This window comes from Canis lupus, chromosome 1 (assembly GCF_011100685.1).
Source record: "Canis lupus familiaris isolate Mischka breed German Shepherd chromosome 1, alternate assembly UU_Cfam_GSD_1.0, whole genome shotgun sequence".
Taxonomy (NCBI): Eukaryota; Metazoa; Chordata; class Mammalia; order Carnivora; family Canidae; genus Canis; species Canis lupus.
In genome coordinates, this window is record NC_049222.1 from 113985222 (window position 1) to 114002600 (window position 17379).

Genomic DNA, 17379 nt, shown 5'->3' on the forward strand with positions numbered 1-17379 from the left:
AAACGAACTGTGAAGGTGCAGGGGTTGGTAGGAAGACAGGCACCCGGACTGTCTGGGTTCCTGCTGTGTTCCCAGCCTCACCCAGCACAAGCCTGGGGGCTCCCACAAACCCCTGTATTTCTTCCATCCCGGTCCTGACCATTCCGGGCCATCCTTGTCAGACAGCATGTGAGCTCTGTGAGGGCAGGAATCGTGTGCTGTCCTGGTCACTACTGTGTGCCCAGCATCGCCCCACACAGGGCCTTGGAACAGGGGATGGACTCAGTAGCTGTTTTAATTAGCTGAGTAAATGATAGAATGAAAGGAGCAATTAATGACCAAAAAGGAAGGGAGGAAGGAAGAAGGAATCACAGAATGAGGAGTCCCCTAGGTTCCATCCTTGTCATTCTGCAGAGCCCGGCATATAGCAGGTGTTTAAGAAATGGGTGGAAAAGGGAGGGTGGGTCCCAGCATGCCACTGGGAGTGCTAGATCATGAGTTTATACCCTTAGGACCAGAATCCCCATGAAAGCTTCCCTTAGAAAATTTCAGCCTTGTCCCAGATGAATTTAGGGGAGCCCCAGACAGAGGAAGGGCTGGGGTCTCTGGGTTGTCGATGGTGGTGGAGTGACCAGGCATGCTTTCCATCAGACAGTGGAAAGACAGAGGGAGGGGCACTGGGTCCTCATGGCTCACCATAAGGGGCAGAAACAGCAATGATGATAGAAATCAGGCTGGAGGAGCCCCTATAAAAGACTCAACTTGAGGGATGGGATTTTGGGTGGGCAGCAGGGGGGAGTAGGGGATAGTGTTTCATTCAGGGCCTAGAAGAGTGCCTGGCACACACTGGATATTCAGTAAATGTCTTTGCTCAATTAGTGCAAGGGCAGACAAGAGACAGGGTAGTGGCGAGAGACAGATGGTGACTGATGGTGTGCAAGAGAAGCATGATAGAGACACCGACACATGCACACACTCTGCGTGCCTCCTAGGGAACTGGGCCTTCAGGGCCTGCTGGAGGTGCTCATTCACAATATCCAAAACCCAGTATGGCAGGGGACAGTATCCCATCTGGAAAGCCAGACCGGAACCTGTGTCTGGCCTTCAGCTGCTGGATTCTGGGGCCCAGAAAACAGGGCAGACGCCGGGCATCTAGAAAAAGAAGTTAACATTTTAACAACCAGTCCAGCTACCCCAGGCTGCTGAGAGCAGGCTTGGCAGAGAAACTTCACTGTATATCCTTTCCGTATCTTTTGGGTTTCCGACCACCAGTTGGTTACCTTTTCACAAAATATCAAGTTCAGTCAAATCTGAAACAGTATGGAATTAAATAGAAATCAGAGAGGGGCAGAGCAGCAGAAATCGGGATGGAAAGGAGAGGGGAGCCCTGGCCTCTTCGTCCCTCCCTCTGTGCCCCTGGGGTGTGAGGGACCTACTTCTCCAACAGCCGGGTCACAGCCTCCTGGGCCTGCTCGCCATAGGCGTTGCCCTGCCTCAGTAGGCCCTCAGCAGCCTGCACAGCCACCTGCATCTTCTGCTGGTTCAGCTCCATCGTGGTGAGAAAATCCCGGTGCCTTTTCAGTGCCTCCTCTACGGACTCCACTGTGCCTGGGAGCTCGGGACCCGACAGTGCCATCTCCTGGGGAGGGGAGGAGTTTGGATGGGGGTGTTCAGGTCAGCTTGGTGCCAGGACATGGGAGAGGCTGCTGGCCTGGCTTGCCACCTCCCCTCTATGTCCTCTCTCTTTGTTCACCTCATTCTAACATGGAACATGCCAGGTATGACCCAACCTCCGGGCCTTTGCCTATGCTAGGCCCTCTGCCTGGCAGTCCCTCCCTCCAGATACCTCCATGGTCGGCTCCTTCACTTTCTTCAGGTCCTCTGACCATCTGCCAGAAATACCACCTGCTGCCCCAGCTACGTCCCTTTGCCTTGCTTTATTATTTTTCATAGCGTATACCTGACATATTATTTTTGTATGCATTTACTTGTTTATCATCTTCACACACACACACACACACACACACACACGAAGGCCAGCTGCAGGAGAGTGGGATTTTTGTGTTCTGTTTTCTAAAGTCTGGTCAGTCCCAGAATAGTGCGTGGCACAGAGGAGGCATTCGGTAAATATTTGGTTAATCCATTAAGCCTGAACTGGGAGCTGGGTGGCCTCCAGGAAGTTCTTTCCCTCTCTGGGGTTAGTTTTCTAACTGTAAAACAGCGAGGTCAGAAAGGTTCTCTAAAGGCTCCCTCAGCATCCATATTCAGAATTCCTGGGGCTCCCTGTCTGTCCCCCCAGATAATCCTCAAACTGGGTCAGCTTTCTCTAAGATAACTAGCATAGGCAGGGGCCCTTTCTAAAATGATCTCCAAAGCTTGGTAGCTACTCTTGGACAACTGGGGGGAAACGGAATCTTCTATCTTGTCCAAATCCTCAATCTTGCTTGCCCTCCTAGAATGATCTCCAAATGGATCAGCTCTTCCCAGATAACCATGGCAAGCCAGTTGATTTCTCAAACCATAAACATTTCCCCTCTGCAGAGGGCATGCAAATTACCACTCCCAATAAGAAGATTATCTGCTAATTTGGGCACCCACAACCATGTAATCCACAATCAATTGCTGATCCAGATAACCTCTCAGCCTGAATTACCTATTTCCATAATCTTTATCCTCCCGTCATCCACCCCAAGATCTTTGAACTCCATTAACCATCACCAATCAACCCTCGAGGTCTCAACTTCCTTCCAGACACGCACCCGGGAAGTCACTGCAATGTATATCCAAGTGCGTTACTCGCTTGGGATAGTCCACAAAGTGTCAGCCACCTTAGATAAATCACCGATCCACCCGTCATCCTCCTCAGATCCTGGCAGCACACCCACACGTGTTCACTCCAGATGATCCACAAACCAGCGCTCCATACCAGATACCCTCGCCACTCCCGCTGCCCTCGGATAAGCCACGAACCCAGTGGTCCCTGCAAACACACTCGTGCGTACGTTTCCCTGTCCCCACGATCCCCCGTGGCCTCAAGCCCCCACCGTGAGCCCCGAAGCGGCCACCTGGTTGCGGAGAACCGCGCGAGCCTGGCGGAGGTCGCGCAGAAAGAGTTGGTAGACGTGCGCCTGCACCAGGGCGTCCCTGCGCGCCTCCCACAAGCCGAGCAGCTTGTGCCAGCCCAGTTCGAGGTGCGGCAGCCACTCGTCGAGCGCCAGGCCGGGGCCCAGCTCGGCGCCGTCGGATGCCAGCAGCGCCTCGCTGGCTGCCACGATGCGCGCGTAGTCCTCCTCGCGCTGGTCCACTTCCTCCTTGAGCGCGGCGTGGCGAGCCAGCAGCGCGTCCGCCTCCTCCAGGCTGCCGGGCAGGGGCCCCTCGACGCCGCCCGCCGCCTCCTGAGCGCGCACCAGCCAGTCCAAGAAAGCGTCCAGGTTGTGCAGGAAGCGCTGCAGGCGCCCGGCCGCGGCCACCGCCTCGCCGCAGGCCTGAGCCGCGCTCGCCAGCGCGCCCCACTCGGCGCCCAGTTCTTCCGCACCCTGGTGCAGCCGCGCCGCCTGCGTCGGGAAGCGCACAGCCAGCAGGGCGGCCTCCTCCTGGAGGGCCGCCTGGCGGGGCTCGAGCGCTTGCAGAGCCGCCTCCAGGCCGCTGAGGCGCCACTGCAGGGCGCCGCCGGCTCGGGGCGCGCTCTCCACCGCCCTCCGCTTCTCGCGCACCTGGGCGCGCACCTCGGCCACCTCCAGCACGTGGTTCTCCACCAGCAGCACTGCGCTCACCTCCTCTTTGCGCTGTTCCACCAGCTCCACGATGCGGTTCCACCTGCCCAGGGGAAGGAGGGCGACTTGAGGACGACGACAGGGACTCCTCCTGGGCCTAGAAGGCCCAGGGTCCTGGGATAGGACCGGGCCACTGTGTGACTTTGGAAAGTCACTCTGCCTCATCGAGCCCCGGCTTCTGCCTGTGTAAAATAAAACCCTACAAGGCACACTTGCTTAGAGCAGCGGTTCTCAAAATGTAATCTGAGCGAGGTCAAAACTATCTTTATAATAACGCTAAGATGCCATTTGCCTTCTCACTCCTAGTCTGTCCCCAGAGTCCATAGTTCTGAGTCTTTGTGACCAAGACCGGAGGCAGGAGCAGACTCGAGAACTCAGCTGCCTTCTCCTCAACCAGACAGCAAAGAGATCTACAAAAATGCAAAACCAAAACCACTCTTCTCACATTTTGTTTTGTTTTGTTTTGAAAAGTAGTTATATTCCATTAAAAAAAAAAGATGTTATGTTGGGATCCCTGGGTGGCGCAGCGGTTTAGCGCCTGCCTTTGGCCCAGGGCGCGATCCTGGAGACCCGGGATCAAATCCCACTTCAGGCTCCTGGTGCATGGAACCTGCCTGTGTCTCTGCTTCTCTCTCTCTCTCTCTCTCTGTGTGACTATCATAAATAAGAAAAGATGTTATGTTAACATCATGGGTTTATTATTGTAATTTTAAAACCACTTAATGATTTTAAATGTCTCGGATCGGGGCACCTGGGTGGCTCAGTGGTTGAGCATCTACTTTTGGCTCAGGTCATGATCCAGGGTCTTGGGATCAAGCCCTGCTCCTCCCTCTACCTACATGTCTGCCTCTCTGTGTCTTTCGTGAATAAATAAATAAAATCTAAAAAAAATAAATTTCTCATATCAACTTCCAACGTAGTAAATATTGATAGCAACAATGCACAAAAACAAGCTCTTTGGGGGTCCCTAACAGTTTTTTTTAAAGATTTTATTTATTCATGAGAGACAGAGAGAGAGAGAGAGAGAGAGGCAGAGACACAGGCAGAGAGAGAAGCAGGCTCCCTGCAGGGAGCCCCGTGTGGGACTCCATCCCAGGACCCCAGGACCATTGCCTCAGGCGGAAGGCAGGCACTAAACCGCTGAGCCATCCAGGGATCCCCCCGCAGCAGTTTTTAAGAGTGCAAAGGAATACTGAAGCCAGAGTGAAAGAAGTGCTGGCTTACAACATTAGATGCTGTGTTGGGTCCAGCAAATAGAAACTGAGCATGTTCCACTGGCCAGGTGCTGAGGATCAAATGGTGTAAAGGCAAATGTGTTCAATAGCAAAATAAATTAATGGGGAAAAATTATATATTGTTCTGTGCCCTCAGACAATTGATAATACTTCTCTGTGCCTCAGTTCCCCTTCATAGGCTGTGTGTGGCCCAAGCTGGATGTCCTGGAGTCAAGTCTAACCTGTCTGTCCTTTGGCAAGTAACCCTCTCTGTGCCTCAGTTTCCCTATCAGTAAAATGGACATGATCCTAGCACAGCACCTACCTCACAGGAGTGTTGTGAGAGTCCAATGAGTTATGATTTATGAAGTGGGTCCAACAGTACTTGTTTGCTATTATTGAGTGGGGACAATTTGAGGGAACATACCAAGCTCCTTTCTGCCTCCACTGTGCTCCCTGCCTGGAGTGCTCTGTACCTTCCCATCCCTTCCCATGGCTGGCTCCTTCTCATCCCCTTTGAGGGCCCTGCTCAAATGTCATGGCTGACCACAAGATCTAAAATCACCTTCAGCCCTCGGTTATGTTCTACTGGGTCAGGATAATTCTCTAAAGATCTTGTTCATTTATTAGTTTATTTGTTCACTGTCTCTCTGTCCCCCTAGAATGGACATACCACAGAGCAGAGATTAGAACTCTGAAATCGGAAGGACCCAAGTTCAGGGGCACCTGGGTGGCTCAGGTGGTTAAGTCTCTGACTCTTGACTTTGGCTCAGGTCATGATCTCAGGGTCATGGATTAAACCCCACATTGGCTCCATGCTGGGTATAGAGCCTGCTTAAGATTCTCTCTCTCCCTTTGCTCCTGCCCCATGCTTGTGCATGCTCTCTCTCTCTCTTTTAAAAGGACCCAAGTTCAAGTTCTGCTTTGGCTGGATTCACCATGTGACCTTGGGCAAACTTTCCCTCTGATTCTCAGTTTTCTCATCTGGAAGGTGGGGAAAATAGTGTCCATTTCACTGAGTATTTAATGATATCATGTGGCTATAGCACTCGGTGTATATTCTTACTAAGCACTGTAAATCACTATTGTTCTTATCATTTGAGGCCCTGATGCTTGTCAAGGCTACAAAGGCTTTAAAATCTTAGACTACAGTCTTAGGAGTCAAATTCAACTTCAGACCCAGGCTTGACCCCCTAACTTGCTGTGTGACTTTGGGCCAGTGTCTTCACATCTCTGAGTCCCAGCTTGCCCTTCTCTAACATGCGGCAATTTCTCTGCCCCATAGGGTGGCTGAGAAGACGCTCTAAGTGCTTACGAGCCCCAGCTCTGGATTCAGACAGAACTGGGTTTGGCTCCTATTTACTGAATTGAGTAATCATGTTAAGGATTTCACCTCCCTGTATCTGTGTCTTCTTCCATTAACCCTACCCACATTGGAAGAATGGCTGGTAGGGGGAAAGATATTAATTTGTTACTATTTTTTAAAATGTATTTCTGAATTCTGGAGATTTTAGTATGGAATTGGGATATCGGAAGATAAAACCAGGCATATAAACTGCTTAGAAAAATTCCTGGCAGATAGTAGATACTTAGTTTTTATACAAATAAATCAATAATCCACTAAAATATACTGTATCCTCATTTTACCACATCATCACTAGCAGCGGGTATTACCATTTCCCCCTCAAGATTTTGCCAATTTCCTGGGTGGCCATTATCACCTCACGGGGTCAAAATTGCACATTCTTGATTTCAACAGTTGAGTAAATGAGGAAAAGAATGATGGAAAAAACCTGTGAGGACTGATATGAGGCCTCAGGCTCGCTTACCTGCTGTTGAGGTGGTCCTGGCAGGAGCGCACCTCATCTGAACTGGGGTGGCCTCCTTCCACCAGCTCCTGGACTGTGTGGTTCACATCCAGGACACGGCCCATCAGACTGTTCATCTCCTGGTCCAGACTCTCAAATCTGTAGGAGGATGGTCGTGCTCAGGCAGCCTGAGCCCTGGGGACCTGCCCACTTCTCAGCCTTCTCCTGGATTTCCTTCTAACTCTTAGGACCCTGTGCCAGCTCCTCCTCCTTCCACCTGCCCCCTAAATGTTATATTCCTCAAGGCTCTGTCTTGGGCCCCCTTAGCTTTCTCTCCCACCCTGCCTGAGCCATCCTATCAATCCCCACAGTCTCAATTCTTGTGACCCTGGTCTCATAACCCCCACATCTCACTCTGCGGCCTCAACTTCATTCCTTTTGAACATGTCTGCAACCTCAAAGCTGCCGTACACCTCCTTGGGGCTCCTCACAGCCTCTGTGATTCAAACCAGCATCAGCATCTTACCCCAAATCTGGTTTTCCTCTGGCCCCCATCTCAGGGGCAGCCCCACTATCCTCAAGGTCACAGTTCTGGGCTCCGTTTTGGACAACGCTTCTCCCCAGACCATTCGCCCCCATGGTCTAGCCACTTGGCCTCCTAGCCTGGCCAACTCCTGTCCCCTCCTACCTGGGTCCCCACCCCAGCTGCCTCTCTAGGCTCCCAGTCACCATCCTCAACCCCTCTAACACACCTTCTACATGGCAGCTAGGGAGATCTTTTTAAAGCTGGGTACAGTCCTCCCCTTTTTAAAGCAATGCCCAAAACTGTGACTTGGGTAATTAAGCACCAACCGAATGAATGAGTGGATCCATAAAAGGGGACATCCGTTCATCTCACAACTGTTACTAACTTAGCCAACAGAGGCATCAGTATCTCATGGGTCACAGGATAGTAAGTGCTATGAAGAAATGTCAAGCAGGGTGATGGAAGAGAAAATGACACGGTCGGAACTATTACACTAGCCAGGGAGGTGACAGTTGTGCGGGAGCTGTGGCAGTCCCAGGGGAGGGGCCAGGCTGGTGTGTCTCTGGAGAAGCTTCAGTTAATTTCCCACCAGGTGAACATAAGCTTCATAATAACAGCAAACGCTCCTGAAACGCTCCCTGCGCCCAGGCTTTTGCTAAGTGTCCTACAAGCACTCATCCCTCGGCACCCACGAGGTGGGAACTACTTACTACCGGTCCCATTTCCCTGGAACCCTGGCCCCAGCTGAGCAGAGGTGAGGCCGGTTGAACTAAGGGAGGCGAGACTTGCGTGCACGAGGAAGGGGCCCCGGGGGTCCCGCAAGGGCGCGCTCACCGGTGCTGCACCACCTCGACGTCGTCCAGCGAATCGGGCACGCGCATGGCCAGCAGCCACTGCTCCTTCTCACCGATCCACAGCTCGCACGCGTGCACTTCGCCAAACATGCGGTAGACCGCCAGGGCATCTCGCAGCCACTGGCGCCGCAGCGCAGCCACCTCGGTCACCTCGGTGAACAGCTGCTCCGCCTCCACCACGCGCACCTGCAGTGCCACCACCAGCGGCCCGGCCCCGCTGGCGCCCCCCAGTGTCGCCAGCTGACGCCGCAGGCCGCCCACGGGCCCGCGATGCGCCTCCACCTCCCCCGTGAGCGCGCGGTGCTGGCGGGCCAGGCGGCGGCTGGACGCCTCGTCGTGGCCGAAGTCGCCCGCGGCTGCTAGGCGGTAGGCGTCGCGAAGCCAGTCCAGGAGCCCGTCGAGGTCGGCGCCGAACTGGTGCAGCGCCCGCGCCTCCTGCAGCCGCCGCTCGCGCCGCGCCGCCGCCTCTTCCAGCCGCTGCCAGCGCCGCCGGGCGCTCGCCGCGCGCTCCGCCAGCCCCGCCAGGTGCACCGTGTCGGCGCCCGGGCCCACGGCGCCGCCGGCCGCAGCCAGCTCCTCGCCGCGCCGCAGGGCCTGCTGCAGCAGCGCCCGCCGCCCGCCCAGCTCGCCCTGCAGGATCTTGTGCTGCGCCAGGAGGCGCGCGGTGCTGGACAGGTCGTGCGCGCCGCCCGCCGAGCCCCCCGGGCCCGCCGCCCCGCCGCCGCCGCCGCCGCCCGCCGCCTCCAGGAGGCGCTCCTTGTCGCGGGCCCAGCTCTCGGCCTCCTCCAGCTCCTGCAGCAGCGCCCACAGGCTCCGCGAGGCCTCCAGCTCGGCGCGCCGTCGCGCCGCCTGCTCCTGCAGCTCCGCCAGGCAGCCGTGCACGTGGTTCACGCGGTTGCAGATGACCTGAGGATCGCAGGGCTGGTAGCCTGGGCCAGGAGAAGGGGAGGATCCCGGGTTGGCCACCGGCAGGGGGCGCCGAGACGGAGGCGCAGGCTACCTGCCCTGTCCTTGGCTAGGTAGGCCTCATGGGGTGCGAGGTTGCGCGGCCCCGCAGCCCTAGACAGGCTGTCTGGAGCAGGCGCCTTCTCTGGCTCCCCCAGGCCTCTCCTCTTCCTCCACCCCAGCCCTGACCCCTCTGCCTGTGTCCTCCCCACCATCCCAGCCCTGACCCCTCTGGCTATCACTGCCTGTTTTGTCACCCCCACTGGACTGGGAGTCGCATGAGGGCAGGACCTGGACTGGGAGCCCCACAAGGCAGGAGCCCGTGAGGGCAGGGTCTCCGTCACACTGTGTCCCCATCATTGCCCAGCACAGTGTGGCCTGATTAAAACAGTGACTTAGGGCAGCCCGGGTGGCGCAGCGGTTTAGCGCCGCCTGCAGCCCAGGGCGTGATCCTGGAGACCCTGCTTGGATCGAGTCCCACATCGGGCTCCCTGCATGGAGCCTGCTTCTCTCTCTGCCTGTGTCTCTGCCTCTCTCTCTCCTGCTCTGTATCTCTCATGATTAAATAAAATAAAATCTTAAAAAAAAAAAAGAAAGAAAAAAAAACAGTGACTTAGTACTGATTGAATGATGGGTGGAAACTGAGATTCAGAGAATCCTAAAATCTGTATATTTTAGGGTTAATTGTATTCCTCCAGGACTGGACCAAATGAAACATCTCTATTATTTTTATTTTAAGTAATCTCTACACCAAATTTAGGGCTCAAACTTACTACCCTCTGAGCCAGCCAAGCAACCGGAAATATCTCTATTCTTGAGTCATTTTCTGGGTTCCCCCTTTTATCCTTTGTTGCCTTATCTCTTAACTCCAGTGATGACCTGAACTCCCTTTTTTATTCAAAGAGTTCACCTTCCTCCTAGAATTCTGGTTTGTGACCAGAGAATTGTGAAAATAACTTAATGGCTCACAGCCAGCATTTCTTTAATGGAATAAGAATAGAATGAACAGAAAATATCAGGATGTGGGGCACCTAGGTGACTCAGTCAGCTAAGCATCTGCCTTTGGCTCAGGTCATGATCCCAGAATCCTGGGATCGAGTCCCACATCAGGCTCCTTGCTCAGTGAGGAGCCTACTTCTCCCTCTCCCTCTGCTGCTCCCCCTGCTTGTGATTGCTCTCTTTTAAATAAATAAAGTCTTAAAAAAAAAAAAGAAAAGAAAATATCAGGATGCAACACAGAAGGCAAGGGGAAGCATTGTTTCATAAAACCTTTGTGCCTGTGTATGCACATGTGCGTGTGAACTCTGGGTCAGGAGGTAAACGTATTTCTTAGTGGGTCAAAACACTGTGAGAGCCACTGCCCTAGATGGGATGTGCCATTTCCAGATTTCTGGACATTCACTGAAACTGACCCAAATACCAAAGCATCCAACTGAAAAATCAACAGCAACAAGGCATTCGTGTATCCAGGCCTGACTCTGGCATAACGTCATCTCATCCTCACAACCACGCTGTGGGGCAGTATCCTTATTAGCCCCATCTTACAGATGAAGAAACTGAGGTTCTGGGAAGGAAGCCACTTGCACAGGATCAGCTGAGAAGTGACAGATCAGGGAGGCCACCCTCTAAACCACATGTCAGGCAGCGCTGCTTCTCATCACCATAACATACCCCCCTCCCCAGCCTCTTTGCTGTTGGTATGGTGCCACTGGCTGCCACCAGGCATCGAGATCTCACAAGGAGAAGACAGAGGGAGCCTTCTAAGACAACATCCCTAAGGAGAAGGAGAGGGTCCCAACAGCCTCTCCTGAGGTTGGGACATGGGCTGAGCCAGGGTGGGCATGTCCTATGGGGCGTGGAAGGAAACTCCAACACTTGACCCAGCCTGTAAGAGTGAGAACCACCCCCTGTCTGCAAGCCAGACAGGCCCTGCCTTTTCTACTGATGCTTCAGGATTCCAAAGGGCTGTGGCTCCAGACACAGGAGTGCAACAGGTGCCTGGAAGCCTCTTAGCTCGATGGCTCTGGGCCTTTCCTTTCCTTTTCTTTTGCAAGAAAGCAAAAAGCAGTCTCGTCTGCACTCACAGCTTGCATACACGGTTTCGCAGGACAGCAACTTCAGGCAAGGCCACTCTGTGACCACGAGGGAGTGGCATGGAAACGAGACCCTCCCATAACCGTGTCTGAGCACACACAGAAAAGAGGTCACTGTGCAAGCCACAGAAGCCGCCACCCATCCCCCCGCCCCAGCTCAGGTGAATGATGGCTGCCAATTCCTCTCCTCCCACCCCCCACCTGGACAACGATGACTAAGATGAGCCATCACCTAGTTATTCCCACCTCCTAGAAGTATTCAATCCGCAGCAAAACACACCACATAAATATTCCCCAAATCACCTAACACAAGCCCACAACCTGTAACAAGCCCATCCTGACATCCTCCTGCTGAGAGGCCCCATGGTTCCCCAGGGTGTGTGCAAAGAGCCAACAACCCCAACTCAGTCTGACAACAGGGGGATTCCTGGTGGACTGTGACTGGAAGTTGACATCAGTACAATGACAACCTTTTTAGAGCGAGTCTTGGTTTTGCCTATCAGCATCCACCCCCTGCTGCTGGTAATGGCTTCCACCCTCCTCTTCCTCAGTCCAAGTCTTTGGAAAGAGCCGACCCCACTCTTGGCACTGGGGTGGGCATGTCACATAGATGTGGCCAATTAGCTCACTGTAGGGCTTGGAGTTACAATGCTTGGCTGAGTGGAGGGGATGGAACCCCCAGTGGGGAAATGAAAGCTCTCCTTGAACCATTTGTCAGAAATATTGGGGCAAAGGGGCTTGTCTCCTGTTCGGTCCACTAAGTTGCTAGGATGTAAACATGGGGCTGAATAATCCCAGATTTACATAAGGGGAGGGACCGCCCATGAGTGATACAAACATAGATACGACAATCAGAGAGATGGAGTCTTCAAAGCATTATTGGACAATCCCTGGATCCAGCCATGCCTGAAGCTGAATTGCCCCTCCCTGGCTGGACTTTTAGTTACATTGGCCAAGACACTCCCCCTTTCCCCAGAAGCTAACTGAACCAAGTTTCTATTATTTGCTGCCAAACAGGCCCTGACTATATATTACCTTACACAGACGTTTTACAGCATTCACTGAGATTTGGCTGTGAAGGGCTTCGTTTTACACAAGTGCTTGATAAAAATGTAAATGTTACTGCAGAATCTCAAAGCAGGAAGGAGTCATGTGGTCTAACCTCCACCCAAGGCAATAATTTCCCCCATGATATCCCTGCTGGAATGTGAATCTATTTTGTGCTTGGATGCCTCCAAAGACAGGGAGCTCACTCCTTCTTACTGTCTCTTACAGAGTCGTTCTGTTTCTATTAGCTCCAGCCCTGAAAGTCTCCACCCTAAACTCACCCTGCAGCTGAGAGAAACGCAGGGCAGCAGCGTTGAGTGCCTCCACCCGCTCACTCTGGGCCGCGATGTCCCCCTCCAACAGTCCGTGCTTCTGCAACAGGTCCTCGGCCTCCACCAGGTGCTGCCCACACTCGCGGGAGAGCAGCTGAGCCTACAAGAGGGGGCAGCACTGAGCACATGTTTGGCCTTGGCCCTCAGGCCAGGCCCACTCCGCACTGTCCCTGTCTGGACTACTCTTCAGCTCCTCCAACCCATCCCTTGAACTCTGATCTCTGTCTCAATCGCCTTGTCCCTGTCAGCATCTCTCTCTCTCTCTCTCTCTCTCTCTGAGTGTTCCACCTCCCCTCTCTCCATGTTCCTGGGCTCTAGCATCTCCCTCCCTCTGACTCCACCTCTTTCTCACCTATGCCTTTCTGTCTCCATCTCTTCCCATCTCTCTCCCCAACCCTCTTCAGCTCCCCGACAACACTCAGTGTCTACAGCCCTGGGCTCCAGGTCCTGCCCACCTGCATCTCCTCCATCCAGTCCACCATGTACACCATCTCCTGGAAGATCTTCTGTAGGGCCAGGTTCTGCTCGAGCCGTGTCCGCCGGGCGCCCACCAGCCCGGTCAGCAGGGCCCACTGGCGCAGGACGCTGTCACGCTGGGCCGCCACACGCCGGGCATCGTAGTAGCCTTCAGCTGCCAGTGCCTGGGCCAGCTCGGCCACGCCCTGCACCCGCTCCTCATAGGCCGCAATGTCCGCCTCGATGGCTTCGTGCTTCTTCATGGCTGCCTCGACTGCTGGCAGCTCATACCCGAAGTTGTCCTGGGGCAGGGCAGGGCAGGGCAGGCCACGGGTGCTCACCCATGTTGCCCCAGCCATGCACCTGTTACCCTGCCCCTGCCACACCAGCCCAGGTTACCTTGGAGACCAGCTCCATCTTCCTCGGTTACCCTGGAGACCAGCCCTGCACTTCTTCATCACATCTCTAGCCTTAAACTCATCACCCAGGAAACGGTCCCCATCCTACCACTGCCCTAGAGCCTGGGGACCAGGCCTACCCTTCCCTGTTACTTAGGAGACCAAGTCTATCCTCCCAAGTTACCCTGGACACCAGATACAACCTCCTCAGTCACTTAGTCTAATTAAATAGTCTCCCTATCCCTGAAGAGACTAATTCTGTCCTCTCTAGTTACCCTGGAGACCAACCTCACTCTCCTGTTACCTTGGAGATCTGGCCCGCACCCCTCCCCCACCGCTCACTTAGGAGACCAGCTCTCCCTTCCCACCCTCACTCGCCACCTAGGAGACTAATCCAACACTTCTGTCTCGCTTAGGAGAGGGAGACTCCCTCTCTGGTCCCAGGGCCACCAGCCCTGCCCCTCCCTCCTTTGCCCCCAGAGCCGAGCCCTGAATGCCGTACCTGGGAGACCAGGCGCTGGTTCTCATTCAGCCAGCTCTCCCTCATAGCCACCTTGTGGTCAAACCTCTGAGCCAGCAGTTCCAGCTTCTCCTGCCGGATCAGCTCAGCCCGCAGAGCAGCCTCCCGTTCGTGCTCTGCCTTCTCCAGCTGGCCCCAGGCCTAGGGAGATGGGAGGAGGCAGTCAGACCCCAACAACGCCCCCCACTTTGATGGCCCTGGCTTCTCTGTCAGAGGTGACTCCTAGCATTCACAGCACCTTCGTGTAAACTGGGGGAAAAATGTATTGCTCCTTCATGACACTTTCCTGCTGGAAGGCTGTCAGGACAAATACCCAATCCATGGCGTCTACAATATAAATGGCTCCCTTGAGCAATGCACAACCTACACAACCGCACAGAGTCACCCTGCCTCTTCCCCATACTCTCAACTTCACCTTGTCGATATCCCAGATGCCACAGCCCTCCCGAGGCACAAAGAGGCGACGATTGCAGGCACGTAGTTTGCTCTGGATGCTGAAGAGCAGCACCTCCAGGTTCCCCTTCTCCTGAAACCTGAAGGGGCTTGAGCTCAGGAACCCCGCCTCCACACCTCCACTTGCTGCCCTCCCTCCTCAGCTGGGCCTCACTTGACTGGCTTCTCCAGTGTGCAATAGGCCGTGAAAGCCTGGAGCTGCTGCTGCACCCCACTCAATGAGTTGGCAAACTTCTGGTTGCTGATGAGGCCCACGGTGCGGTGGATCCAGGCCAGCAGCTCGGCGGCCAGCTCCTCATAGCGCTCAATGATCTTCCCCACCTCCAACACTTGGTCCAGGACCTGGCCCGGCGAAGGAAGATGGGGTCAGCTTCATCCCAGATGTGCCCCCAGGTGGTTCCCAAGCTCCCATCCACCCCTTCCCCTGGCTCCCCAAACCTTCCCGATCCGCTTCCCCTCGACAGCCAGAGCCTTCATCTTGGAGAAATAGTGGTAGAAAGACACCACATAGGTGATGATGGACTTCTCATCCGGAGCTTCCATGTTCACATCTGGGGGGAAAGGAGAGCGGGGAAGCATGTCGGTGAGCATTCTGACAGGGACTGGGAGGAGGGAGGGAGAGCCCACTCTTACTAGCTGTGTGACCTTGGGCAAGATAACTAAACTCTCTGTTCCTTAATTTTTGTATCTGCCAAATAGGGATCTACCTCATGAGATTAAACAGTACCCAACATATGCAAACCACCATAGAGAAACTAGCCATAGTTATTTCATACCACTCTACCTTCCACCTCAGGCCCTTTGCACATGCTTTTCTTTTTAAGATTTTATTTATTTATTCATGAGAGATACAGAGAAAGGCAGAGACACACACAGGCAGAGGGAGAAGCAGGCTCCATGCAGGGAGCCAGACGTGGGACTCGATCCCGGGACTCCAGGATCACACCCTGGGCTGAAGGCAGCGCTAAGCCACTGAGCCACCCAGGCTGCCCACACATGCTGTTTTCACTATATAGAACAATGTTCCCTCTTCTGTGTGCCTAACTCCCACTCATCCTTCAGGGCTCAACTCACATTTCCTCAGATAAGCCTCCCTGTTCAGCCTGTGAAGAGTTGCCCCCCCCCCCCTTAGTCTTCCTCATGGCATCTTATCCTGGAACTCCTCCTGGAACTTATAATTTTCAATTAAATATTCATTTATGCGATCATGCCCTTATCTTGAGTTCAAGCTTCATGAGCACAAAGGCTGTGCCTGTCTTTTTCTTTTTTAAAATATTTTTTTTATTTATCTTTGTAAAAATTTTATTTATTTATTTGACAGAGAGAGAGCAAGATAGAGCACAGCGGGGGGGGGGGGAGCAGCAGAGGGAGAGGGAGAAGCAGACTCCCCATTGAGCAGGAAGCCTGACTGGGGGAGGGGGGGTGCTTAATCTCAGGACTCTGGGATAATGACCTGAGCCAGAAGGCAGCCACTTAACCGACTGAGCCACCCAGGCCCCCCTGTGCCTATCTTTTTTCACCATTGTTCTAGCCATGCCCAGCACACTGTAAGAGTTCAATAAATATTTGTTAAATGTATTAATGGTGTATGAGGTCAGAGGTCAAGGACATGGGCTTTGGAGGAAGCATGTGCTTGAATCCCTGTTCAACCACTTACTCACTGCATGTCCTTAGGAAATAGGCCTAACTTCTCTAAGCCTCAGTTTCTCCATTATAACAGTAAGGACAGTACCTGCCACCTGGGAGCCCTATAAGTATTAGAAAGAATACCCTGGGCCCAGAGGAGAAACTCAATGAATTCCAATGATCATTTTGATCTGCCCACTGAATGCACAGTGTTACACTTGGCCTTTTACTCTTCACCAACTCATGAAACTGACAGCCACCAAACACTATGTGCCAGGCAGGCACTGAGCACAGACTACAGAAGTCCCATTTGCTGGTTTGCAGTGTGATGCTGGGCAAGTGACTTCATATCTCTGAGCCTTTCATCTCTATCACTTTAAAACAGGCTAGAGGGATCCCTGGGTGGCGCAGTGGCTTGGCGCCTGCCTTTGGCCCAGGGCGCGATCCTGGAGACCCGGGATCGAATCCCATATCAGGCTCCCAGTGCATGGAGCCTGCTTCTCCCTCTGCCTATGTCTCTGCCTCTCTCTCTCTCTCTCTCTCTGGGACTATCATAAATAAATAAAAATTAAAAAAAAAAACAGGATAGATAAGTTCTATCCAACCAGGTCAGCGTGAGGATGAAGGGGAGAAGTTTCAATAAAATCCCTGGCCATGTGCTTGGCACATCAGATGCTCAGAGAAAGGGAACAGCTGTTATTCCAGAGACTGGGGAGATTGGTGTTGGCATGATCATGGATTAGGAGGGAGGCTGAAGTCAGGGGATGGGGGATAATCTTGGGGGTGGGGCTGGAGCTAGGGAAGGAAGGGGGTTGGGCTTGGGGGAGCTCACTGGGGATGGGAGTGGGCGTGGGAAGGGGAGAGGGTTAAGGTGGGATTCAGGTTGGAGATGGAGATGCCAAGGAAGGGACTGGAAGCCAGGGAGGAGGAGGCATTGGAGATGAGGAAGGGGAGGGGCTAGGAGCTGGGACTTCAAGCGCCTTGGGTTTGGGATGGGGTTGCAGCAGGATGGAGTAGATGTGGGCATTGGAGTCAGAAGTCCCCCCAAGAGTTAGTCGGGCTGGGGTTGTGCAGGGCTTACCCTCAGGGTCCAGCAGACGCGTCAGCCCCAGGTGCTGCTCAGCTGTGCGGAAGGCTCTCTGCAGGTTGTAGTTGGCATTGGACTTGGTGAGTTTGCTGAAGTCCACGAGATCGGGCCTGGGTGGGGACACAGAGTGGGCAGGCAGCAGGCAGGCTCCAGGGCCAGTGGGCAAGCAGGCAGAGAGCCACCATCCTTGTCTGAGCGCCGCCCCCCACCATGACGAGGGGCAGGAGGGGTGCCACCTGGCCCAGGGGAAAGGTGTGTGCCAGTACAT

The 17379-nt window shown here is 54.0% G+C and overlaps 1 protein-coding gene across 3 annotated transcripts in view; it reads right to left on the bottom strand.

Annotated features, from left to right (window-relative positions):
- The window catches only part of SPTBN4 (spectrin beta, non-erythrocytic 4), a 76425-nt gene that overhangs the window by 34477 nt on the left and 24569 nt on the right, over positions 1-17379 (bottom strand). For all 3 annotated transcript variants that reach the window (XM_038528850.1, XM_038528849.1, XM_038528851.1), the window contains 11 exons: positions 17106-17221; positions 14837-14949; positions 14553-14740; positions 14361-14478; positions 13928-14086; positions 13027-13329; positions 12521-12671; positions 8135-9083; positions 6796-6933; positions 3045-3795; positions 1416-1618 (listed from right to left, as the gene is read on the bottom strand). In XM_038528850.1, the coding sequence (XP_038384778.1) occupies positions 1416-1618; positions 3045-3795; positions 6796-6933; positions 8135-9083; positions 12521-12671; positions 13027-13329; positions 13928-14086; positions 14361-14478; positions 14553-14740; positions 14837-14949; positions 17106-17221 (3189 nt within the window). The remainder of the gene's footprint in view (positions 1-1415; positions 1619-3044; positions 3796-6795; positions 6934-8134; positions 9084-12520; positions 12672-13026; positions 13330-13927; positions 14087-14360; positions 14479-14552; positions 14741-14836; positions 14950-17105; positions 17222-17379) is intronic.